Source organism: Ostrea edulis, chromosome 7 (genome assembly GCF_947568905.1).
Source record: "Ostrea edulis chromosome 7, xbOstEdul1.1, whole genome shotgun sequence".
In the NCBI taxonomy this organism is placed as follows: Eukaryota; Metazoa; Mollusca; class Bivalvia; order Ostreida; family Ostreidae; genus Ostrea; species Ostrea edulis.
Window position 1 is genome coordinate 6,754,359 of NC_079170.1, and position 19,540 is coordinate 6,773,898.

The 19,540-nt window shown below is 37.7% G+C and overlaps 1 protein-coding gene across 1 annotated transcript; it reads left to right on the forward strand.

Moving 5' to 3' along the window:
* The first annotated feature begins 6,616 nt into the window (after nucleotides 1–6,616).
* On the forward strand, nucleotides 6,617–17,085 carry LOC125656770 (fibrillin-2-like). Its single transcript, XM_056142929.1, has 6 exons — nucleotides 6,617–6,622; nucleotides 7,318–7,493; nucleotides 7,626–7,744; nucleotides 7,858–14,178; nucleotides 14,835–14,985; nucleotides 16,059–17,085. The coding sequence occupies exons 1-6, from the start codon at nucleotides 6,617–6,619 to the stop codon at nucleotides 16,162–16,164; spliced, it is 6,879 nt and encodes a 2,292-aa protein (XP_055998904.1). The 3' UTR covers nucleotides 16,165–17,085.
* Nucleotides 17,086–19,540: the final 2,455 nt, after the last annotated feature.

Genomic DNA, 19,540 nt, shown 5'->3' on the forward strand with positions numbered 1-19,540 from the left:
CACTGATTTCTGCATATGCATGGCGGAATTTAATGACTGATGGATTTACTCATCAGGGAAAATGAAGTCCAAATGAGGTGTACATGCATACATTTTTTGCAAACATAATTGAAATGTACGAAAGTTTAATTGCTTATTTGAATCAAAATTATATATTGCTAGATGTTTGGATTTGAAACACCTAGATGCCATAAAACGGAGGAAATGCGGAATAGGCAAAATCAAAACTTACTTTATCATCCTGTAGCTGCTCTCATCAAGTAATGATTGTATGCTTTAAATCTAGCATAGTACATGTATTTTACCCATCTATATTTCATTTTCAGATCAGGGGTAGGGGGGGCTTGACCTAAACGAGTGTTCTAGACTGCCTCTCCTCTACTTTGAAACGCCCAAACGGGCATATTTGTTAATCAAATTCCATATTCAAATAGACCCAATCCCACCCCTCCCCAGATTGCGTAGAAAGAAAACCAAACATTTGATTATAATTCTTGTATAAATTTTTAAAATAATAAAGTAGATGAAGTACTAACACCACCCCACCCCCCACCCCTCCAGGCATCTGATCTCACTTCTGGTATGTTCAGGGATCCGTGTTTGTCCAACTCTTTATTTTGTATTCCTTATAGGAGTTATGAGATTGATCACTGTTCATTTTCTTCAACTTTCATTAATAGTTTTATGAAAATGGTTAGTGCGCCCAACTTGTTACACCCCCTCCCTTTTCGGAACATTAATAGGTTTCACCAGAATATCAGTTGAAACTTTAGAATAGTTAGAATCAATAGCAATTAAATAATTTACACATACATCTAAAACAATATTTGCAGTTTAGAGGGGTACATAATGTAGATCTGCGATACGTGTCCATCATCCGTTGATTCATGTCAATTCTATTGTATTTTTCACAGTTCACACTTTTACTATAATGAATTACATGCACTGATTATTGTGGTTAAAGATTCACTAAAGTATTAAAGTTTTAATGAGATCAGAACATTTAGGTTGGTCAGTGATATGATTTTAAGTGGGGTTTTTTTTGTTTTTTTTTTTGGTTTGGTACCTTTATGCATTCTTTATATGAATTTTCAAAAATTCAATATACATTCATACAGGATATGATTTTTTTTTTGCGTTTATCTGAACAATTTACGCTCAAAATGAAAAAAAAAAAGACAGAGGAAATTCAGACTGTTTTCTTTCCAAATTGTTGAATTCGTTTTCATACCAACTAAGATATTTTCACAAATTAACCACTTTTAAGAACATAATGTAACGTGCAAGGGAGGTCACTGCCTGTGAACCCCCGCGGGCTCGTACCCGTGATAGAAACGGAGAGCCCTGAGATGCTGCAATATGTACAATGCGCAGACTTAATCAGTTGTACTGCGCCTATATAGGATCTATTGACTGGTAGCGAACAAGTGCACTGGCAGGGAATTCCACACACCAGCGCACTTCCACAAGGACAAGCAGGGATGTCCGCACACCTGCCCTTGCGCAGTGATAGGCAGGGTTGACCGCACACCTACCACTATATAAATACCGGTTCTAATCAGACACACTGGCAGGGATGTCCGCACACCAGAGCTCTACCACAAGACAGGCAGGGATGTCCTCACACCTGATCTTGCGCAGCAACAAGCAGGGATGTCCACACACTTGTAGCTATGAGATGCCAACTCCAGAGCAGTGATTGACCACACACTCTAGCAGTAATAAGCAGGGATGACCGCACACTTATTACCAAGATGTACAATATAAGTAGGGAAGTCCGCACACTTATACGTATCGTACAAGGTTTGTCGAGTTTAACCTCTAGGACCGTTCTCCCCCGCACCCATCGTATAGAAGAATCCTATATATCCGCAGTACCATAATGATCCGTAGTGTATAATTACTTATCAATTAAAACAAAATACTAATCATACCCAAACTGGCTAATCTTTATAGAATCTACTATAGAAACACACAATGATTATAATTGTATGTACTTTAATTCAAAACTAACCATCATGAAATATTTATTTGAGTATGTCTAATAAGCAATTAAAATGACAAGGGCGATAACTCTCGCAATAAAGATAACATAAGAAATACAGCTTTCCGCTTCAATAAGATTTAAACGTTGTGTTTGATGTTTAAAAAAATGTGTTTTAGAGAAAGAAAAAGAAATCAGTCCGATTTATTTGTAGCAATTTTCAATGACCTCAGATGACCTTCAGTTCATCATATCTTTTTATCCAATTCATTGGCATGCCAATATTTTTGGTTAGTCCTGTAGCTATGGATGTCATCTTTAAATCATAGTAAAATAATTAAAATCTAATTAGATTCAGTAAATGTTTTTGACCATTTTCCTAGAAAACTCTATCCTCAAAAAGATATTTTTTAGAGGCGCTGAGGAAATTCGGACTGAATTTTGGGCAATTTGTTTTTGCGTTACGTGGAAAATATTTTCACATCATAGTGTCTGCACATAGACTGTTTGTATGAAGATCCTTAAATATAGCCATATTACAACCTGTTTGTTTGTTGTACATATTTTTGGATCCACAACTTACTGCTAAATTTTGGCCTTTTGTGTTTTTTCAATATTGTTAGGTTCAGGGGTTGTTTCCATGGAAACGAACTCATTTAAATATATAAAAATTGTCATTTTTCAAACAGGAGAGACCTAATCTAAAATCTAATTACTTTCATTTCAGCAACATATCCCCTTAACAGTGGCGTAGCTTCCATTGAGGCAACCGAGGCAGCTGCCTCGGTAAAAAAAAAAAAACCCACCTTTTACGTTGTTAAAATGTCGAAAGCTTCTGACCTCCTGCCTCGGTAATATTTGAACCCAAACTACGCCTATGCTTAATATGAAAAATCTTCGCAAGAAAAGCTGTTCTGCTCATACTCCTAAATCGTAAGGGGTATCCTTTAATACATGTACGAGTTCCATCAATATAACCTTGCATTTACACTACCGGTCACCGCTACTATTAACTATATCAAGTGACCAGCTAATAAATCGATCTTTGCATGTACTAATAACAAATGTATGTGATATTTTAATGCGATGTCAGAAAGGGCGGGGGGGGGGGGGGGGGTCTGGAGATCTTTCGTTTTGTCTCCGCTGCCAAACTTCAGTAATTTAATCAAATATCTCATGTTTTGGTACCAGGGTATTCATTTGCAACATTCTGAAAAATAATCTTCACACCTGGCAGATATTTTTGTATCAGAGTTATCTTTAGCCATCACCAATTTGTATGTACAAAAGTTGCCCAAGTTATGCATAATTTTCACAACTTCTTTTTCTGAAGAGTTCCAAAATTTTCTAGTTCCGATATCCCGTATTAAGGACAGAGTGACATGCTCTCTAGAAACAGTGTTTCCACTTATGTAGTATGGTATTGAATTGCATTGTTTATTGACCAAGAACCATACAGTTCATAGGTATAAAGTATATACAACAACAAAGTATACATGAAATAGTAACAGAACATAATATATCATACAGATGTACATGGACAGGATAGATACTGAGGATAGTCTTATAAATAACTGAGATCTAATAGACGAACATTTATATAGGTATTTACCAAGTTTACATAATTCCGTAATATTTCCAGTTGATAATAATTGGACAAGCTTGAAAGTGGAGGGGTGTTTATAATAATATTTCTTTATCTAATTACTGTTCTCTACAATCATTATAAAAAGGACATACTAATATAAAATGATATTCATCTTCAATACTCTCTGAATATAATTTGCATTTTCTTTCGTTTCTTGGAATATTGCTAAATCTATCTTGTTCAATTTCTAATCTATATGAGGATAATCGGTATTTATTAATATTTTGAACATATATACTTGGAATAGATTTTGTAAGACACAATTGTAATTTAAAACCTTCATTGACATATTTATATAAGTTACATTTTGGTGACGTCTCAAAAACACTATTAATTTCTTGTATAAACACATCTTGAATTAAAACTCACACATACAATCATTAGTAAATGTTTGGCCTGGGCAACCTACAGAAACAGGAGTTCGGATAATTATGTGGAATTAGGATCTCTCTCTCTCTCGATTTCTCTCTCGATCGATCGATCGATCGAAGCCTCTGTTATGCTCCATCGCTAATACAACATTAAAATGAATAAAATGAGTACTCAACATCTTCTTTTCGAGATTCGTTCACAAAGCAACCCACTCAGAAATCTAACTTGTCATTTGAAATAAGTTGAAATAAGGCAGACACCCCAAAGGCAGTTTTTATATCGCTCGGTCACTATTTTTTCTATCATAATGCCCAAATGTTACTACATGTATTAGGAAGTTTTGACTTAAATCCAGACACGATATATGATCTTAAAACATGAATGAATATATTTTGAAAGGGTAGGAAAACACAATTATGCTTGGAAAATACTATAGACAGTCACCTGGTTGTTGAATACAGGTAAACTTCCCTTAAGGTACTAATCATCAAAACCAGCTAGTACAAAAATCAACCAATCAAGATAAATCAAGGTGATTATGATTAAAGGATAAACATGCAGAAGGGTTAAGTTAAACAGAATCCAGAAATAGTTTAAGTACTCGTGTGAAACATGTGAAACGTGTACTAACATGTGAAACGTGTACTAACATGTGAAACATGTACTAACATGTGAAACGTGTACTAACATGTGAAACGTGTACTAACATGTGAAACGTGTACTAATATGTGAAATGTGTACTAACATGCGAAACGTGTACTAACATGTGAAACGTGTACTAACATGTGAAACGTGTACTAATATGTGAAACGTGTACTAACATGCGAAACGTGTACTAACATGTGAAACGTGTACTAACATGTGAAACGTGTACTAACATGTGAAACGTGTACTAACATGTGAAACGTGTACTAACATGTGAAACGTGTACTAATATGTGAAACGTGTACTAACATGTGAAACGTGTACTAACATGTGAAACGTGTACTAACATGGGAAACGTGTACTAACATGCGAAACGTGTACTAACATGTGAAACGTGTACTAACATGTGAAACGTGTACTAACATGTGAAACGTGTACTAACATGCGAAACGTGTACTAACATGCGAAACGTGTACTAACATGCGAAACATGTACTAAGTATGTTGTTAACTTTCTCTTGTCACTCGACTTGGTCCCTTGCTTTGCTCGTCAGCAAATCTCTTGGGAATCAAGAAAACTTTACCAACATATCCTTATTCAACTTTTGTTACAGGGACAACACTCAGACCTGTATCTCTAGTTTTACCACAACCTTGGACATGCGTCAACAGTCTGTCACATACGGCTCCAAAGTTGGCAATTCCACAAACCCGCAGTTTTTGGAAGTGGACAACTGGGTGAAACCTTTCATGTTAAATATAATTGTCATGTGATAAGATTTGTTTTGTTTCTGGTTTAGCTCGCCTGAGCAGCTGAAGGCTCAAGTGAGCTTTTCTTATCACAATTTGTCCGTTGCCTGTCCTCGTCGTCGTCGTTGTAAACTTTTCACATTTTCATCTTTCCCTCCAGAACCACTGGGTCAACCTCAACCAAACTTCGGATTTCAAGTTAGTTCAGATTAAGTGCCACGTCTTCTTTAATGGGGAGATAATCGCAAAAATATGTGATCCACTTAAAAATCTTCTTCGCAAGAACAACTGGGCCATGGGAGCTCAAATTTACATGTAAGCTTCCTGGCATAGTACATATTTAGGTTTGTCCAAATCATGGCCCCGGGGAGTGGGTTGAAACCACAATAGGGGGATCAAAGTTTTACATGGGAATAGATAAGGAAAATCTTTTAAAATCTTTTCAAGAACCACTAGACCAAAAGTGCTGAGATTTACATGACAGTTTCCTAGCATAGTGCAGATTCAAGGCTGCTAAAAGTATGACCCCATGGAGTGGGATGGGGCCACAATAAGAGATTTTTTTTTTACATGGGAATGAATAGGGACAATCTTTTAAAATCTTCTGAATACGGGATCAAAGTTGACATACAAATATATAGGGAAAATCATTAAAAATCTGAAGAATCACTGGGCCAGTAAAGTATATATTTACATGAAAGCTTCCACATAGTGCCACCAGGGGTAGGATGGGGCCACAATAGGGGATTAAAAAAAATACATAATTACATATAGAGAAAATCTTTTAAAATCTTCTTCACAAGAACCATTGGGCCAAAGAGTTTACATTTACATGAAAGCTTACTGACATAGTGCAGATTCAAGTTTGTAAAAAGCATGGCACCCGGGGGGTACGTTGGGGCCACAATAGGGACCAACGTTATACATGGAAACTTTTAAGATATGGGCCAATGTGACTCACGTGCGCGATGTGACCTATGGGCTTCTGTTCCTTCTTTTTACGATTAAACACATTTATCCAGTTCTTTAGATCAGCATTTTTACATGTGCCTCTACATCCCGACCTGACCAGCGGAATGGGGACCCAATACTGTTTACAAACACATTCACTTTTACACTTATGATAAACTCTCATTTACAAGATAGAAGTAAAGCGAAAGAAGATACAGGGAAAACTACTCTGGCTGCTAAATAAAAACGTAAAAAATAGGAGGGAAAATGCCAGTATAGGTCATGTTGTTTTGTTTACCCTGTGCACAATTTGAAAGTCTTGTGGTCACAAAACCAGTACAAATATATATTCCTTATCTTATACAAATCTTTTCTTATTATCTTATCAAAAAAAATATCAAGGATGATAGTAACGAAAGTTTTACGTTACTATCATCGTTCATTTCCGTTACTATCATCCTCGCTGTTTTTTCAACGACGAATTTTCTGTTCATATGAGCCGTATAAAAGATAAAATAACACCTGATCGTAATTGTTGCTAGTGTATATTTCTTGCCTACATATCATTCGCAAATAAACAGTACAAATAGATATAATAAGTAAACGTGGTCTTTCCGGAATTTCCTTCCGCCATCTTGGGATGATAGTAACGAACAGTTTAATACCAGTGATATTGTTATCGTTTGTAAATTCAAAAACATTAAAGTAGATTTTTTTTACCATTCTTGGTCTGTACTTGAAATTTTTTCGTTCTTTTGACCTCTTGATGTTTCACCACTGTCATTAAAAATCTTGTACATTTTCATATTTCCCGTATGAGCAAAGGTAAGTGGTACAATATGTAATGGCATAATAGGTTCATCCTCTTTGTCATGCGATAAGATGATTAAAGCAAAACTATAAATGTGCTTCATGCGTACAAAATGCATTTCTTAACTTAAAATTACATTCATATTATTTTCATTTAGAAAAAATACCTTGACAAGATATCAGTGAACGTGTATGATATGGGACCCTCTACACGACTCATCTACCAGAACGAGTTTTCTGATTACAGTCTTAAAATTGGGAACAACATTCTGTCACAAAACTGGGGACAGAAAAAATTAGTAGCCAGTTATTTATCGGATCACAATGCTTTCTCGTAATGAGTTTTCATACTCACATAATATAATATCAACTTTTCAGTTTAAACGTATCCAATGTTGATATAAATTTTTCCATATTAGTTTCTTTAAATCTCTTAACAAATGATTGATAAGATTGTTACATTTAGATTACAGTTAACTTACAAAGTGTACTGTTCTGAGGGCTACTATGGATCAGAATGTACCGCTCACTGTCCTGGTAATCCAAGGAAGTGTGTAGTCAACGGGCATACCTACTGTAAAATGGGTGAGTTAGAATTCCAATCTGATCTAGGTATTCAGACATCAGACCAACTTGAGAAATTTAATGAATGGGTGGGTGGGTACGTTAACACTTTAAAGATTTCGCATACATTGTAGGTTGGGGTGGCACCAACTGTGACCAAGACGTTAACGAATGTTCTACACATAATTTCTGCAGTCATGGTCAATGTACAAACACTGTTGGTAGTTTTCATTGTACCTGTCCTCCCTCCGTGTACGGTCTGAAGTGTCAGCTGGATGAGGATGAATGTTTACTGAAGCCTTGTAATGGCGGAGAATGTATCAACAAAATAGGGAGTTACCAGTGTCAGTGTAAGAACGGAACCACTGGTAAAAACTGTGAAGCTTTAACGGCACACACGTGTTCCGGCATCACGTGTAATAACCATGGAACGTGTAGTGTCCGAGATCATAAGACAGTGTGTACGTGTGATTCAGGCTACTCTGGGACTGACTGTTCCGTCAGAGACTTCTGTGGAAACAATAAATGTCAACATCATTCTACGTGTGTTATTGGTGAAACAAACTATACCTGTCACTGCCAAAAAGGTTATATGGGTCAATATTGTGAAATTCGGGATTACTGCGCCAGTCAGCCTTGTCTTAACTCGGGAATCTGTACGAACACCCCGACACGATACCAGTGTAAATGTGTTGATTATTTTACTGGGAGAACATGCAGTGAGTATAACTATTGTGGGGGAATTAATTGCAGTGGTAACGGTATTTGTCACGTGGTTGGAAAGGGTCGTCATTGTTCTTGTAACCCAGGGTATAAAGGCACCGACTGTGAAATCCATGACTACTGCTATAACAAGAACTGCTCAAACCACGGAAATTGTAACAACGGAAACAATGAGTTCACGTGTACCTGTAGTGGCGGATACACCGATAAAGACTGCGAAACACGGAATTATTGTAATAATAAGCACTGTTCTAACCACGGTACGTGTCATAACGAACATACCTCATACAGATGTAACTGTACCTCTGAGTACATCGGTAAAGATTGCCAGACACGAGATTATTGTTACAATCAGAAATGCTCTAGTCATGGCACCTGTCATAACGGACGAACCACGTACACATGTACTTGTCATTCAGGATACACGGGCACAAACTGTGAGCACACTTACTGTTACAACAAAATATGCTCAAACCATGGTAAATGTGTAAATGGTCAAAACACATATACATGTAACTGTACCGCTGGATTCACGGGTACAAACTGTGAAAAAATAGATTATTGTAACAATCAGCACTGTTCTAACCACGGTACTTGTCGTAACGGAAATACCAAATATACATGTAATTGTAACCCTGGATACACCGGTACAAACTGTGAAAAAGTAGATTATTGTAACAACCAGCACTGTTCTAACCACGGTACTTGTCGTAACGGAAATACCAAATATACATGTAATTGTAACCCTGGATACACCGGTACAAACTGTGAGAAAATAGATTATTGTAACAACCAGCGTTGTTCTAACCACGGTACCTGTCGTAACGGAAATACCAAATATACATGTAATTGTAACCCTGGATTCATCGGTACAAACTGTGAAAAAGTAGATTATTGTAACAACCAGCGCTGTTCTAACCACGGTACTTGTCGTAACGGAAATACCAAATATACATGTAATTGTAACCCTGGATACACCGGTACAAACTGTGAGAAAATAGATTATTGTAACAACCAGCGTTGTTCTAACCACGGTACCTGTCGTAACGGAAATACCAAATATACATGTAATTGTAACCCTGGATTCATCGGTACAAACTGTGAAAAAGTAGATTATTGTAACAACCAGCGCTGTTCTAACCACGGTACCTGTCGTAACGGAAATACCAAATATACATGTAATTGTAACCCTGGATTCATCGGTACAAACTGTGAAAAAATAGATTTTTGTAACAACCAGCGCTGTTCTAACCACGGTACTTGTCGTAACGGAAATACCAAATATACATGTAATTGTAACCCTGGATACACCGGTACAAACTGTGAAAAAATAGATTTTTGTATGAACCATCACTGTTCTAACCACGGTAAATGTGTGAATGGACACACGTCATACACATGTAGTTGTAGCACAGGATACTCGGGTAGGAACTGCCAGACTCGGAATTATTGTTACAATAATCGTCAATGTCACAATGGCGCCACATGTGTGAATGGGAATTCTAATTATACCTGTAAATGCGTCCATGGTTATAAAGGTATCCACTGTGAAGTGCGTGATTTCTGTTACAACAAAAACTGTAGTGGGCGTGGAACGTGTCAGAATGGTCACCATGGTTACTCCTGTAACTGTAATTCTGGTTTCCTAGGTAATGATTGTGAACATGATTATTGCTTCAATAACACGTGTAAAAACGGAGCTACCTGTCATAGTGGAGCGTCAAACTATACGTGTTCTTGTACGCGGGGATACGTGGGGTCACTTTGTGAAACTCGGAATTATTGTCACGGTCAGACATGTAGCAGGAGAGGAACATGTCAAAATGGCCGCAGTGGGTACACGTGTCATTGTCCGCCACAGTATCTCGGAAATAACTGTGAATTAAACAACTATTGTCATAGTAACCCATGTAAACAAGGAACGTGTACAAATACTAACAATGGATATAAGTGTTCCTGTACTGCGGGATATACCGGGACAAACTGTGATAGAACAGATCATTGTTACAATCAACATTGTTCTCACCACGGTACTTGTCACAACGGAAATAGCGCATATACTTGTACATGTAACGTTGGATACATAGGTAAAACCTGTCAAAAAACAGATTTTTGTAACAATCAGCAGTGTTCTAACCACGGTAGATGTGTGAATGGACAAAGTTCATACACATGTAGTTGTAGCGCAGGCTACTCGGGTAAAAACTGTCAGACACGGAATTATTGTTACAATAATCATCAATGTCAGAATGGCGGCACATGTGTGAATGGGAATTCTAAGTATACCTGTAAATGCGTCCATGGTCATAAAGGTATCCACTGTGAAGTGCGTGATTTCTGTTACAACAAGAACTGTAGTGGGCATGGAACGTGTCAGAATGGTCACCTTGGTTACTCCTGTAAGTGTAATTCTGGTTTCCTAGGTAATGACTGTGAACATGATTATTGCTTCAATAACACGTGTAAAAATAGAGCTACTTGTCATAGTGGAGCGTCAAACTATACGTGTTCTTGTACGCCGGAATACATGGGATCACTTTGTGAAACTCGGAATTATTGTCACGGTCAGACATGTAGCAGGAGAGGAACATGTCAAAATGGCCGCAGTGGGTACACGTGTCATTGTCCGCCACAGTATCTCGGAAATAACTGTGAATTAAACAACTATTGTCATAGTAACCCATGTAAACAAGGAACGTGTACAAATACTAACAGTGGATATAAGTGTTCCTGTACTGCGGGATATACTGGAACAAACTGTGATAGAACAGATCATTGTTACAACCAACATTGTTCTAACCATGGTACTTGTCGTAACGGAAATACCAAATATACATGTAATTGTAACCCTGGATACACCGGTACAAACTGTGAAAAAATAGATTATTGTAACAACCAGCACTGTTATAACCACGGTAGATGTGTGAATGGGAGAACCTCGTACACGTGTCGATGTGACGCTGGATACACTGGGAAAGACTGCGAACAAACTTACTGTTCTCGTCATCAGTGCATTAACGGTGCCACTTGTGTCGATGGAAATTCTGGTTATACGTGTAAATGCGTTACTGGCTACACTGGTTCACACTGTCAAGTACGCGACTATTGTTACAGGCAAAACTGTAGTGGACATGGAATATGTTACAATGAGGAACATGGATTTGTCTGCTCTTGCAACGAAGAATTCTATGGTGTTCACTGTGAACGCCCATTTGACTGTTACATCAACCCATGCCTTCATGGAGTATGTTACGATCTCAATACAACTTACCAATGTTTTTGCAGTGATGGATATACTGGGCGCCATTGCGATATTCCGTTAGTCACAGAAATCAGTACGGAAGCGGTTACTACACCAGAACATACCTCAGTTCAGATGTGCACTTCGTCTGCCTGTAACTATCATGGAACCTGCTTCCCGGAGATCAATCACAGAGGTTATGTCTGTGACTGTTTTCCTGATTGGTTGGGTGTTGACTGTGAGACATACAACTTCTGTCATAATATATCCTGCTCACATCATGGGCAGTGTTTCACTGGGCATAATGATTTTCTTTGTTTGTGTGATGACGGTTTCACAGGCAAAACGTGTAATTTGATTCAAAACTGCAAACCGGATTCTTGTACTAGTCCCCACGTATGTACAGAACACGGGAACGGTTACACGTGTGATTGTCCATCTGGGTTATCTGGAAGTTTGTGTCAGTACATTGATCATTGTTTTAGCAATCCGTGTGGTGTACACGGAAATTGTCTATCTGAAAATAACACGTTGCGATGTGTGTGTGACAAGGGATGGACAGGAATCAATTGCTCAGATGCGGATTTTTGTAGCTCTAACCCATGTAAAGGTAACGGAAACTGTTCAAATACACCGACTAATTTCACTTGCTTGTGCGAACCTGGATGGGTAGGTGGTGATTGTAGCATTCGTGATCCTTGTCAGGACCACGTTTGTAGAAATGGAGGAAATTGTTCCATAGAAATTGAACAAAAGATGCTTGAACATACAGGATCGGATCCCTTTTCCTTATCAACATTGACAGTTCTTGATGAAGTAGCGACTGCAAAATGTCATTGTCTGCCAGGGTGGAATGGAAGTCGATGTGGAGAGGATATGAATGAATGCTCAATCGCTGGTGTTTGTTCCGGACATGGGAAGTGCAAGAACACTATAGGCAGCTTTGTCTGTGACTGTGAAGTCGGATGGGAAGGGTTACAATGCGAAATTAACACCGATGACTGTATTTCATTTCCTTGCCTCAACAACGGAACGTGTCAAGATGATCTAAATAGTTTTACCTGTTCGTGTTCTCAGTATTGGGAAGGTGACACGTGCCAGAGAGACGTGAATGAATGTAATTACTTTCCATGTGGAGTCCACGGTACGTGCATAAACCATGAAGGGAATTACTCTTGTAGCTGCACGTCGTCATGGTCTGGGAGACACTGCGAAATTCATACGAAGTCTTGCTCTCTTCAACCATGCCAAAACAATGCAACTTGTATAGATGTCGATGATACATTTTTCTGTGAATGTGCAACAGGTTTCGCGGGCCGTATGTGTGAAAGTGATGTAGACGAGTGCAAAATGATCTCGCCATGCAAGCATTCAGGAACGTGTGTTAACACGTATGGATCCTATCGCTGCAATTGTATTTCGGGCTGGACAGGAGACCTTTGTGATAATGATATAGATGAATGCAGGACTTCGCCGTGTCCGCAGAACACGACATGTATTAACGAACTCAGTGGTTATCGTTGTGCCGATTGTTCAACCTTTGCCTGTTTGAATGGTGGTCATTGTATTGACAGGCTAAACGGACCTGAATGCTCATGTACGACGAATTGGACTGGAACACGCTGTCAGCAGCGGAACTTCTGTACCAACAATCCTTGTGCTCCATACGAAAAATGCATAAATACGAAAACAACTTACGCCTGTGAATATCATCCTTGTTTGAGTTCGCCGTGTAGGAATAATGGCACTTGTGTTGAAACAGGAATTGGTTTCCAGTGTCAGTGTCCCAATGGATGGATAGGTAGCACCTGTTCGGATAAAGATTATTGCGCCTCGGTTACCTGCATGAATAATGGAACGTGTTCTAATGCAAATGGGACTTTTCTCTGTTCTTGTTCGAAAAACTGGTATGGAGAAAGATGTAGCTATTTCGATTTCTGCTTTTCGTCTCCGTGCGTTAATAGTGGAATATGCCATAATGACTACGGAAGTGGTGACTTTTCGTGCGAATGTAAGAACGGCTGGGTCGGTAAAAAGTGTGAAAATAAAGATTTCTGTCTTTCAGTTCCATGCGTAAACAACGGTATTTGCGTCAACCTGAATGACACTTACACTTGCACCTGTTCTTCGGTGTGGGTCGGAAGAAACTGTCAATACTATAACTACTGTCTTCAGCATCCGTGTGGGGACAACGCAAAGTGTATCAACCAGAATGATACATATTCCTGCATATGTGACCCCGGGTACATCGGCCAACACTGTGACTTTATTGATCATTGCCACGTGAACCCTTGCCTCAATAACGGAACCTGTAGTTTGGAACCATATGGTTATCGCTGTCACTGTCATGGAGGTTACGTTGGAAACCGATGTGAGCGCGATATGGACGAATGCACTTTTGACCTTTGTCCTGCCAAATCAACCTGCTACAATAAAGACGGTGGATATGAATGTATTTGGAATACTAGACGTAGAAGGGGAATTCAAATGGGTAAGAAATAAGCTTTGAAATTAATTTAGTTGAGATGCAACTACATGTACTTGAATCAAAGAAGAATTCTGTTTGACTGTTGTTTAACGCCCCAGCGAGAATATTTCACTTTTGTCGAGACATAATCGAGTACACTTTCAGATGGCGTGCCACATATTTATCTAATTGACTTTTAATAATTTTCACGTCACTTCGACATTTTTTCACTCTTAAAAATATGTTGGCACTTGTTAAGTGATTATATAGGCAATTTCTCTATAGGGCTAAATTCTACTCTTGCAAGTGACATCACTTATTAATCCGAGCGCTTGGAACCGTGTCGCTACTCCTAACTCTTAGCGCGGCTGGGATCCGAACCCGGCAACAATCTTCTGGTCTCAAAGCAATCGTTATACTTATTTAACAACCATGACTAGTATCAAATTCTTCATACGGTTCCTTATTGTCAACTGTCACGAAAACCTCTGTTTTAAGGTCTCATCCGAAGGACCCATGACCTTCTCTTCTTTCTGGCGAACACTTGGCGATGAAGTAATTACTGCTCAAGTTAAAGGATTCTGTTCTAGCATGTCTTGACACCATAAAGCATTTAGATAATCAATGTACAGATGTTTCAGCTTAGTTGTTTAGTGAAGTACGTAATTTTTCTGTTTTAGGAATTATAAATACTGCAAAACTTCATAGAGTTAGGTTCCCATTTGATCTTTCGAGAGTAGTTGACAATTTCCATGCGACACTTACAAAGGAACTCTGTTCATCCCCGGAAAATGCTGTCTTTCTTCCCAGAAAACTGGAAGTTCGTTCAAGGTAAGGATGATTTTTGATTGATTGATTGATTTTTTATGTTTTCCGCCACACTCAACAATTTTTCAGTTATAAGGTGGCGCCCATTTTTTTGTTGGTGGAAGAGAGAACCTAGATACAATGCACCTGGGAAGAGACCACCGACCTTCCGAAAGTAAACTGGGAAACTTTCTCACTTACCGGCGCGAGCAGGATTCGAACGCTCTAATCACTCGGCCACGGAGGCCCCTCAGGATGATTTTTGTATACTTGAATAAGATAAGACAAATTAAATTCTGTACATTAATATGAATGTCATGTCTAAGCTTTTTATCTTTGTATCAACATAAATTTTAAAGTTGCGTTAAAAATTGATAAAGCTTTAGAAGGTCACTTGCTACAAAATTTCTTCACAAATGATGATGAAAATGGATACTACATGTAGATATATGTTTATGTAAGTGAAATGAATAGATTTCACTGCAGGAAAGTTAACTTGATTTTTATCACGTTTTCTCAATAAACAGTGGGATAATCTTGTATAGATTTACATAGTTAGGGATGATATTTTACAATTTTGAACATCATAAAAAATATACAAGTTCCAAATATTTTAAGATCGAGTTTAATGATTGCAACCAGAATAACTCAACAAATAAAGCATATATATTTTAAACCCTTGCATATATTTTATGTAGCAAGTGTCCTACATAAAGAAATTTGAAAGTTCTATTTAAAAGATTTACTGACGTGTGTTTGAGTAGCTAAAATTCAATAATGACAGGGAGACTTGTCTTTGTCGTGAAACAGCACGAGGGTGGTCATTTTTACATAGATGAAAGAAAACAACGAAAAACAAAATCTGATTATGGCTAGCCCAAGGACTATCGTAAAGTTACGAAATTCTAAAAGTTTACGATGAACTCTGGAACTTAGAAAAGCCTAAGCCTGGGTGTTATTCAAAGTATTTAGGAACATATCCCTGTATTCTCTATAGGATTGTTTTAGATTGAGTAATGCTTATTATGATAATGAACATTAATATATTCACCTTTTTCTCATGTTTTTAACTTATAATTCAATGCTACGATTTTCAGCGACGAACCTCGTATCCTTCTGCAGTATCACGCTTCTTGTCAAAAAACAACAGAAAGCACAAGGGGCGAGAAAACAATAGAAAGCACAAGGGTGGGGAAACAGTGACCATTCTCTGACCTTCAACCAAGGACAAATTAAAAGAATAACCTTATAAAATTTTAACTGAATATGTTTATTTTCCTATCGTTGTGTTTTAATTTCTTTTACATTATATAATATATTTCAGTCAAAAAGAATGATTTAATTTGTAAATCAGTGTAGCATATGCTTAGGCAAACTTACTATCTTTTTATTCAGAATTAGATTGTTGTTGTTGTTCAGTAAACCGACAAGATATGATTTGTATTTAATGTCAAACCTCTTCAAATATATGTTATCCCCCCTACAATTAGGGTTAACAGCACTAATTTTACAATAATATTGTTCAAAGGGGAAAAATCAAAGGATTACTAATGAAGAAATCTGTGGCTAAATCGAAAAAGTTCCGCCATTTTGATTCTGATAGTGTGGTAGACCATTGTATTTTAAAAGATGAGTTACAGAGGTGGGTCTAGAGGAGGGGGTTATGGGGGTTGTATATCAGGCGCGGATCTAGAGACGGGGTTACGGCGATCGTACCTGAGGTGGTGTTACGGGGGTTGTACATCAGTGGCGGATCTAGAAGCGGGGTTATGGGGGTTGTACATCAGAGGCGGATCTAGAGACGGGGTTATGGGAGTTGCCACCAATCCCTTTGGTCGAATTATTTTCAAAAATGGTAATTAGTCATCAGTAGAATTATCACGTTAAACATCACTTTAAGTACAAGCATTGTAATGCAATCATATCATTTATATAGTATTTATCATTGTATGCATTATATATTTCATATTGCTCATATTCAAGTATAATACCATCTGGTAGGCATAAAAATGTCAATAATGTATACATGTTGTAAAACAATTAAATTTGATGTGATAACATTCTCTACCTCCTATTGTGCACAGATTTGTATTGCAATTCAATTTATTAAAACATACTGCATAATTACCGCCTTTTTCACGTTCGGTGTACAGTGACATGTACATGTATCACATTTCATATTGAGAATTAAAATATTCAATGTAGGAAATGTAGACGCAGTAATATAGTTGATTTCTAAATTTTTAATTCTAATCACAAGAATGCATTATCAAGTATAAGGTCATAAAAAGGCAAGACGGGGAGAAATGAGGACAGGAATTTATTTTCACCTGTCAGACTGAGTGTTTGGTACCCTGTTGACACATACGCCATTGCTTCACACATAAAAGGCGGTCACCTGAATGCTCTTTTGCAAAGCGTATTGGTGAACAATGAAATAATTTCAAAAGATATCGAATGTTATGATGAAAGGTGAAAATAGCCAACAGTGATCAATCTCATAACTCCTATAAGGAATACAAAATAGAGAGTTTGGCAAACACGGACCCCTGGATATACCAGAGGTGGGATCAGGTGCCTAGGAGGAGTCAGCATCCCCTGTCGACCGGTCACACCCGCCGTGAGCCCTATATTTTGATAAGGTAAACGGAGTAATCCGTAGTCAAAATCAGTGTGCCAATAACGGTCTGAAAATCGGTATGAAACACGTCACAGTGTTTGACCCAATGATATGTTGAATTGGCAAACTAGATCGTTATAACGACCATGCTGGCTTAAAACAAGACCGTTGAAACCCCTGTAACATCAATGTGTTTGTCAGTGGCCTGTCCTGATTTTAAAAATGATCATACGCAGAACAAGCTTTTGTGTTTAGAATCAGTTGAGATATATAAACACCATAAGTAAATGATAATGGAACATTGCTACATAATTTTGGGAAGTTGACGATGGAGATGCTGAAAACATCCCATTTGCCATATAGTTGAGTTTTTAGTTTAACGTTAATATTTATTTTTCAATAAAAAAGTATGAAGCAGATCAGGAAGAATTTTTTAAGAATCCAAATGCCATATGTAGTAGCACAGTACGTTTGAAATTTCCCCTTCACAGCTGTTAATATTTTCGTGGGGAGCTAAGATGAGGGGGAGGGGGGGGGGCTTGGTAGAACATTTACTGGATTCAGCAATGTATCTTTGTAAAAGTTTTTGTGAAGGTGTTTGCCAAGGAGAATAACTGTGAAAGAGGCCACGACAATCAGGATGATAATTCTGTCTCTTACAAGTAGATACATGTATACTACCTGATCCTTTAAAATCATAATGTAAATATGAGTATCAGCAATATTTGTATATCCACTTTTAAATTTGATTGTGTAGCTGGGTATCTCAGTCAGTTCACTGTTGACTGCTGATCTGTACCTGTAGATCGCAGGTTTGAATTCAGCAAAGATTTTAATATTTTCAGATTACTTTCTACTAACTCTGCATTTTTTGACTAAATAAAGTAAATTGGAAAGGTTTCAATTTCAAAATATCGGTATACACCCTCCACTTTTTATCCAATTAAATTCCTCTCATGTGTTATTCCTCCTCTATACAGGTGACCTAATAATCATGTAAATCATCTTAACAACATTTTATGTGAAATTCTAGTCATAGAAGGTGGCCTTCTAATGACCATACACAAAAAATTTAAATGTTATTTGAGTTTTGTGTTTCTTGACTTTCATTATTGGATATATTTACTGTATCAAATACTGGATTCCTTTTACAAATGTACAGGAAGGGAGAGAATGCAATGGAGCAGACCGGGATTCGAACCCGGGCCACTTGAATCTCTAGTCAGGTGCTCTACCAACTGAGCTATCTGGCCACCAGCAATCAAACCTGGCTGATTGCTACATCCCCCCCTCCTTAAATGTCTTCACATTTGAAAACATCAACCCAGAATCTTTATCCCCTGAAAGGCATTTTCACCTGTCACTTTCAGGCGCTGGTCTATAGCACCAACAGTAAGAAGAAGGGAGAAAATGTAACGGACCAGACCAGGATTCGAACCCCCCCCCCTCCCCTGAACCTCTAGTCAGGTGCTCTACCAATTGAGTTATCTGGCCGACGGCAACCGAACCCTGCTGACCGCTAGTTAGCTAGCTATGTATATTTCAAAAATTCACATTTAATTTTGTACACGAGGCACTAAGGCACATTTAAATTGCATGTACATTACAATAGATTCTTTTCTTTTTTTTTAATTGTGACGTCAATAGCTATATTTATATGTACATCAAAATTAAATGTGAAATTTAAAACATACATAGCTAGCTTTCTGTATAAACATAGCTATTGACAACACAATTCAATGTTGAAAACATACAAACTCCACAAAAAATGTATTGTATATATGTACATGCAAATTCAAATGAGAGAGAGAGAGAGAGAGAGAGAGAGAGAGAGAGAGAGAGAGAGAGAGACATGCACTGGTAACTGTAAGTCACATAAATTCAAATAATTATGATCTTACAATTTAGACTTGTGATAAGATTGGGAATAACCAAAAAAAAAATAGATTATTTAATAAT